This window comes from Musa acuminata, chromosome BXJ3-2 (assembly GCF_036884655.1).
Source record: "Musa acuminata AAA Group cultivar baxijiao chromosome BXJ3-2, Cavendish_Baxijiao_AAA, whole genome shotgun sequence".
Lineage (NCBI taxonomy): Eukaryota > Viridiplantae > Streptophyta > Magnoliopsida > Zingiberales > Musaceae > Musa > Musa acuminata.
This window is the reverse complement of record NC_088350.1, coordinates 21,207,008-21,215,431: the sequence shown is the minus strand read 5'-3', so window position 1 is coordinate 21,215,431 and position 8,424 is coordinate 21,207,008. Positions and strand designations below refer to the sequence as shown.

The window sequence follows — 8,424 nt, the reverse complement described above, 5'->3', positions numbered from 1 at the left end:
AGGAGAGCGAGAGAGTCTTAAACGGGTCGGGTCGAGCGGAGTTTGTTCAATTGAGATGCGTACTGTTACTTATTAGAACCAAAATTTTAACAACCTAACTCCGACCCGTTAAGAAATTGCCATCCAAAACCAATCTAAATGATGTTTTTCTAATGTCCATTAAAACATCATCCATGAAATTGCAGGCACAATTTTTAGACTATCAAGTAGGAACTTTTTTTTTTTTAAGAACAAGAAGAAATTGACTTTTGTATCAAAAGAATTCAGAAAGGCTAAAATGTTAGACAAATAGTTATTTTTTATTTTTCTTTCTTTTTATATACTCATAATGAGAATTAAGCAATACTGAGGATGATAATCATGATATATGCATCTGAGCTATTGTATGCAGTGATGCAAACTGATTTATTTCCATGACCCAAAACCTTTATCAATTAAGATCACAAAGCAGTAATCTTACAGCTAAACACCATGCACAGATACTATCAAGGTAAAATGTTGACTGTTTCTCCAACAGTTGACCAAGGTTTTGTTGCCTGTTTCAGGTTCCATTTGAGAAACTGTTCCCAGATAAACAAATACAAACATGTTTCAGGTTCAATGCAGCATGATTTTGATCGACATGGAGCTTAATTCTCCCACCCTGAATGAGAAACTGATGCTTAAAAACAATCTGCTGGTGGTTTTGTTCCTTTTTGCAGGAAAAAGATCAATATAATTTCTGCAGCCATAGTCAATCCAACAGTGCACTTAATTTGCTGCAGGGGGGTTATTGATTCATCTGAATGAACATTGCACAATTGAAAGATCAAAACATTGAACTAAAAAAGACACATTGGTAGTAGGTGCATACCAGGCAATGACACACACATACACTAGTCTGCATCCAACATGATAATAATAATTACTACATTCCAATCAAGTCCACATCTGAGCTTTTGTCCACAGCTCCAGACTATGGGGCATGCAGTACCAAAGTTTTCATGCAAGGGAAGATGAACTAGGCAAGCAATCCTTTCAGGTAAAACTGTTTGATTACTAATAAAACTTAGCGATAAACTTGAAACCATTATTCTGCGACAAGTAAAAGAAGCACTTCAACAGTCTCTCTTTCTGCATAATGACCATGCAAATGCAGACAAAAACAAGAAACATTATTCTCTGTCCAGTCGACAAATCATGGTATATTTCTAGTGTCATCAACAGGAACCTGCTGTTGAACTCAACCAAAATAATCTACTTGGCGACATCTAATTACTGTTGTTGCATGGCCATGCATATATGAAGAACATATGTAAAAACTGATCTTGTTACGTCTCTCTCGAATCCCCCCTTTACTGCTTGGCCTGCATCATATTTGACAAAAAAGAACTATTTAGTCTCAAATCCAGAGCACAAATCACATAAGAATTGCTAACAAGACAAGCTAGATATCAACAAGCCACTTCCAAGATGTGTGTTCCTAGTGACAAATAATGTGCCTCACTATAATTACTCATGACCTTATGTTGCCACAACAATTATAACCACCTGATCTTAGAACTTAGATATGTTCAACAAATGATACTAAAAATCATTAGTTATCAGCATGGAGTAAGCACAGGGGCTTAAGCATACCTATTCAACTGTTCCCAACCTAGCCGACATAAACATCGGAAATCAAATGTCTCGTCTGGTTCCAGAGAATGATTGCTAAAATTACAGTAAGATGTAAGCTTTCTATGGTTGAATACTTTGTACACGTATATTTTCTGTCCTTTAGATACTTTCACCATCAAAACTTCCTCAATCATGTTTAGGAAAATTAAATTTAGCTTAACGAATTTTTTGACAATATGATTAAACTACAAACTTCTTTAGAATATTTCACACTGAAATCATTACAGAAACTACTTTCTTTAGTTCACAATCTTGAAACTGGAACAGTGAGGATATTTAAACACAGGATATTTAGTGGAAAATCACTTCACTAGATATGATGCTCCCCCTCATTTCCTATTTTGCCCTTATCTTTATTCCTTCACATTAATTGGTAGCCCTGGTATTTGTCCTCAAAATTAATGTCCACAATTCATAACTACTAAAAGAGTATGAATAACAAAATATTTGGCTTAAATTATAATAAGCATTCACATAAAGACACACACGCACACACCCATACCTACACAGAAATAATCATTCTTCTGAATATTGGTAACTTGGTTCCAAAATCTTTTTCTTATGCAAGCAACATGCAGATGACTTTTATCTTCATGGACGTTCTTGTCATCTCTATACAACTAAACATATGACATTATATTTTCAGATAAAACAAACAGAAGTTGTTACTTGTTACCTGGGAGTAGAGGAAAGTTCCTAGGATAGCAATGGCAGCTCCAAGTGCATTGATGGGCTGGACAGGAGTATGGAAGATTATGATGGAAGAGACGATGACAGATATCCGTTTCATAGTATTGCCAATGCTAAATGTCAAGGGAGAGATTTCATCCAAAGACATGTAGGAGACTTGGTTGTACAAATGGTAGAAGACACTCTGAGCAGCTACCCACCTACCATCACAAATTTATAGCCACACAAACACAAGACATTAGCTAAAATGAAAGAAAAGAAATATAACAGCTTAAAAGTTATCTGAATTCTCAGAAAAAAAAAGGATCAAAATTCGCTTCTTTAAAGAAGTTAAATATGAAAAGCAATTGAGTCATATAGGCAAATAAGCTACTCATGGCAATAAAAAAAACTATAGATCTGAGTAAAATTTAAAAATCAAATCAATTTGTTTGAATTCAGCCATTTCCAGTTTAAAACTCCTTAACAGATTAAGCCCAGAAAACTGAAGTCCAGTAAAAGCATTACAGGGACTGCCAACAGCAGATCATGAAGACATTGGATATTTTTGGACTGTAGTGCAAATATACTGTGAATTACAATTAGTTAAATCTATCCCATGTGAAGGGTAACAAAGAGAGCATAAATTACTGCAGTAACTGAATTTTGTGAATAGGATTGATCAACCATCTAGTTTTTACTCACCAGATGAAATGGGGACCAATCTGTGAAATTGCAGTCTGCCAGCCAGCAGCCCACATCTGGGGGCCCTCGATCGCGATGGCAAATGGTGTGAGTATCAACAGAGACAGCATAGAAAGACAGGCATAATAGTTCATCCCACTAACTGATGTGCCCTTCATCCCCCTCTTGGAGAAAATATTGCGAAAGACAAATGCAACGTTTGATATCATTGCACCCATAAAACCTGGAATCAAGACAAGCCAGCTAACACCTTGCCAAAAATAACTCATAAAGAAAGCCACCTCACCATTTAAATTTTCAAAATGGACCCCAAGCTTAAGAATGGTCAAATTACACTTGAGAAAGCCAATTCAGCAATAGTGGCTTGAAAATTAAGCATGAACATAATCCAAACCATAAACAGTACAGGCATGAGAAAAGCACTCAGAAAAAGAAATATGTGGAGAACGAGGGTAATATGAAATATTTTTAGTCCTGGTAAGCCAAAAGATATAGTGTATCAACTCCAGCAACTAGTAAAACTGAAGTTTATTTTTCTTCAAGAGAAGAAAGGGGGAAGAAAAGGAAAAAACTAAACATTTGAGACACCTAAATCATGAGCAATTAGTTACAGTGACATCTATTCTCCTCTGAGTGAAGAAAGAAAAAAAAAATCTAAATATTTCAGATACCTAAATCATATGTCAGTACAGACTAAAATCAGCACAATAAAAAACTCCAATAAAATTCCTCTCCAACCATCCTAACAATACCTAAAGAACCATCTTTTTAGTTGTTGCAGCTTTCCTAATCTTAAAAGGGCTAAAATTTTGGATCAGTGTGTTCATCTATCAAGCTGAAAGTTTTCAACTTTGTTAGATCTTTTGTGACATTGGTAGCGGCACATCTTCGATGGACATGAGCTTGCAACAAACTCTCCCAGAAACCTTATGATATACAAACACTAGATTACCAGATTGATCCTTTTTTGATAGAGGATTATCAGATCACTGAAAGCACCTCAAATAGCTAGGAGAATTCAAAAGGAAAAATAAGATAACATCAAGCAATATAAATGCCCTCTTAAATTCTCTTCTAACCAGTCATGTTGAAGTTCAGTTCTGTGACTGCAGCCAGAGCACATCCACCGATGATCGGCAACAGCGATAGATATACAGGCACAGGGAAAGTCTCCCCCAACAGAAACCTCGACACCAACACGCTGAAAGCAGGCTCCCCGCTCTTGATTATGTGGGTGAATGACACTGCCACCTTCGACATGCTCACGGTGGCCGCCACATGCCCGATCGTATGAGCCACCGCCACCTGATCAAGCCAGATTTAGTGTCTTTAGAACGCCACCAAACCTTCACAAACCCCAAAATGAAAAAAGTGATATAAGAGGATGGAGCTTTTGTCTCACCGGTGCAAGGGCTTTCCAGAAATTGAAGTCGGTCTTGGGGGCCTCGGCGATTCTGGTGGCCCAGGAGATGAGCATCATAAGCGAACCCGTGGCCAGGGAGAGGGTGGAGGTGAGCCAGGGGTAAGGGAAGGCGTTGAGGACCTTCTTGTTGTAGATGTTGAACACCACGTTGAGCGCCCACCAGGTGGCGAAGTAGATGCCGATCTTTACTTTCTGGGCAGTGGCCGAACGAGACTCCTGATGGGAAACCTCGACGCTCTCCGATCCATCGGCCTCGTAAGCCTCGCACTTGAAAGCGAGACCCCGAGGCTTCGCAGCCGACACGATCCCATCGCGGAAGCCAAAAACAAACCCCTCCGGAGATGCAAGGTAAAGGGGTTTTCGAGTGAGAAGCGATAAACTAGGACTTCTGATCGCAGACAAGGGAGCAACGGAGGCGATCCGAGGTCTGAGAGACGGGGATTTACGCCCGAGAAGATCGGCAACGCCGATCGCCGCCGAGGATTGTTTCACGGAGGAGATCATGTCGAAGAGCGACGCGGCCTCTAGGGATTGATGCCGAGATCCGACCTTTAGGATACGGAGAGGCGGAGGAACCAGCGGAAGGCAACAAGGGGCGATCAAGTCGATTCCTCGCGTCGATGAGAACAAGGGACTCGACCGAGAACCTCAAAAAGATCCCACCTTTGTTCGTTCCCGCAGCAAGGTCACTCCAGCAACCCACAAAAAACTCACTTTCCTGTGCTTTGCCAACCGTAGACGGCGATCTATCGGGCTGCAAAGATGGCCAAACCAAGCGCAACGGCGAGGAGGAAGGGGTTGAAGCGAGCAGGGGAGTGGATCAAAGAGCACGTCGATAAAGAATCCAGGGGATCTTGCGATCGAACAGAGGGAGACTAGCTCTAATGCGGAGGTGGAGAGAGCAGCGAGAGGGACGGGGTTGGTGGCAGCGACGAGTTTGGTGCAGAACTAACGTTCCCGGGATAACCTTACAAATTTATATTCTTCCTACCGCAAAACGGCCCTAAATGGGCATTTTATGCCCCTAGAAATTTGGAGTCCTCCATCCCGGAATGGCCCCGGTGGGCTTTTGTGATCGAATCGGCATCCTCTCCAAGTTGCACGTATAATTGGAAAGTGCTGTTCTCACATCCGAGCCGTTCCTGACGTGCCCGTCGGCTAGAGCGGGCTTCACCGGTATATCCAGTGAACGGTTGAGATGAGACAACATGAGAAATGGACGGTGGATGGGAAATCAAACAGGTTCATGGTATCGGAGAGGATCCCAACTCATTTGGTGTGGGGTGGATGGTGGCGGCTCTTTGCCAACCCGAGAGGTCGGTTTGATTCACATTGTTCATGTTCGAATTGACATAATGCTTCAAATTATTTGAAGCTTTGAGATTTAGGTTTGGTACATAAATACCTATAAAACTAATTACATAGAGATGTTTATATAAAATAAAAATACTAATAATTTGTTTTGCAGAATCGAATAATTGGACGGTCAATATAAGTTTAATCTTCATGATTTTTTGGTATTTTATTATTTACGTTTAGCTTTCTACAAGATGATTGCTACTATTTTTGACGAGTCATCTCATATTTAATGATAAGATATTAATATTTGGTATTCTATGGTTGATTTAAAGAAAAATAATTGTGATCTCATTATCAGAAAAAAAATAATTTAGATCATGAATTTTCTTTTTATGGCAAAGGAATTTTTTCACATAAAGTGGATCATTATAATAGTATTTTATTATTTGAAAAAAAAATATTAAACTCAATCAATAAAGGTCGTTATTCAAGATATGTACACATAAAATATTGATTTAATAATTATGAAAGATTGAAGATACGAAATATGTGATCATAAGATCTAAAATAATTTAAAAAATTATGGATGATATAACTTATTTAATTTATATAAAGAAAAAATTGTTGCTTCTTTTTACAACATTGATACGGCATGTTTTGGAACCCCGGACACGTCACTACTGACGCCACTTGCCAAGTCAGAACCGTATCGAGAAATTGTTTCACTTGTCCCGTCTCGAGAGCTCGGGGCGGTGCCGTCTGACGGAGCTTCGCACGCCCCGAGATGACGACCGATCAGAGATGTCGTCCTATCCCTCAAAGGTTGACGGTGACATCAAATCAACGTGCTATCGACCCTCATGCAATAGTATAAAGCCCTAGGTCGGTCTTCGGCTAGAGGAGGCATAAAAGAATTCTACCCACTAGTGACTCGATCGTCGGAGGGGCCAAAGTCGAGAACTACCCGACGAAGGCCATTTTTGCAAGGAAGCATCACCACCTACGGCTCGCGAACGTCCCACCTTGGAAATCCCTGACCGATGTCCCCAAGACAAAACGTCAACCGATCCGGATCCCAACCGACGCCAACCAGCACCTCTTCCCGAGGGCACAGCCACCTCGTCATCTAGCTCATTCGGCAAAAGGCTATGACATCGACCCGCGGACCTAGCTGTGCTGACTTATCGACCACAATATATTTGTTAGTTAACATTTTAGCGGCTCGCAAACGTCTCACATTGGAAATCCCCGACCGACGTCCCCAAGGCAAGTCGTCAACTGGCCTGGATCCCGATCGATGCCAACCAACATCCTTTCCCGAGGGCACGACCACCTCGTCATCCAGCTCATTCTGCATAAAGCTTCCGACATCGACCCACGGACCTAGTCGTAGTGACTCATGGTATATTTGTTCGTTAAAAAACATATTGTTCATTTTATTGGTAGCAGACTAAAATATGCTGTGAGTTGTATGAATTCATGTGCAGTTCTGTTCATTGGACCGCAGGAGCTTGGACAGTGTGCTTGTCATTAGTCTTCCCAGCCTCATTCGTCCGACAGCTGTATTCTAAAACAGCTGCAATGTGGATAAAATGAGATACTGTATGACTAAGTGTGAGGACAACTGATTCAGATCCATCGGCAAAGAAAAAGATTCTAAGCCTTTATTATTTAATTATTTCAATGGATAAAAGAATCATATTAAATTCCACTCTAACAAAGTAGTGCCATTCAAGTGAGATGAGAATCAAGGAAGCCTTTCTTTCCCCCCCCCCCCTAGATTGTGTTCTTTGATTGAATTCATAGTTTCCAGACCCGAGTGTTGTTCAAATCTAGATGACACTTTCATGCCATCCTGCATTGATCTTGTGCTTCGATAGCATCTTCAACTGCAGTGGAGTAGGAAGCTCTCGTCGCCGACGACTTCCATGACCGTGCTGGCGACGCCACCTTCGTCTTCTTCCTCTTGCTCTTCTTCTTTGGGGCTTTTGGTATGTCAGGCAAATGGTGGTGCATAAAAATGGCAGCAGCTCTGTTGCTCCAAATCTGCTATAGCAAAATATATATATATATATATATAAAGAAAACTTTCAAGCAAGGATGAGTGTTATCAAATCTGTAGGATTGATTCTAACTAGTCCATCTTAATTTAAGCAAAACAAATATAAATGATCAAAGTGAACCAAAGATTGTTGCACATCAATAGTTCACATCAAGAGAAACAGCAACAATCTAGATTGAATAGTTTTGTTTTTTTTGGAGAGGAGACACACCTCCTAATGGCCTGTATAAGGATACTTTGATTTAATATATTTTACTTTTCTAAAAAAAAAGAGTATTTGTCTGAAACAATAGTTGCAGATGAATGAGTGGTAATTTCTCAAGCTCCCTCATCAACTCTTTTTATGCAGATAATAACTCTTGGTCTTCTCAAGATCTTTCTATGTATGTATGCATAATATATGTCTTACATGCACAAATTTAAAGACAAATACAATTAGAAAGATAAACCAACTCATGCATCCTCAAGAACTTCTATAATTGAGGGAAGGAAATAAATTAAGGTGGTCTGATTTCATGGAAAAGAGAGAAAAAAAGTTGATGTTGTTGTTTACCTAAAATGGATTGTCACAAAGCCAACATGAGCACCATGCTTCACATCTGTTGGG

At 40.0% G+C, this 8,424-nt stretch overlaps 1 protein-coding gene across 1 annotated transcript; it reads right to left on the bottom strand.

Moving 5' to 3' along the window:
• Positions 1-1,015: 1,015 nt before the first annotated feature.
• LOC135630642 (glucose-6-phosphate/phosphate translocator 2, chloroplastic-like) lies at positions 1,016-5,414 on the bottom strand. The gene is made up of 5 exons (XM_065137717.1): positions 4,436-5,414; positions 4,113-4,338; positions 3,034-3,256; positions 2,336-2,549; positions 1,016-1,346 (listed from the first exon to the last, which is right to left on the bottom strand). The coding sequence occupies exons 1-5, from the start codon at positions 4,958-4,960 to the stop codon at positions 1,335-1,337; spliced, it is 1,200 nt and encodes a 399-aa protein (XP_064993789.1). The 5' UTR covers positions 4,961-5,414; the 3' UTR covers positions 1,016-1,334.
• Between the last annotated feature and the right edge of the window lie 3,010 nt (positions 5,415-8,424).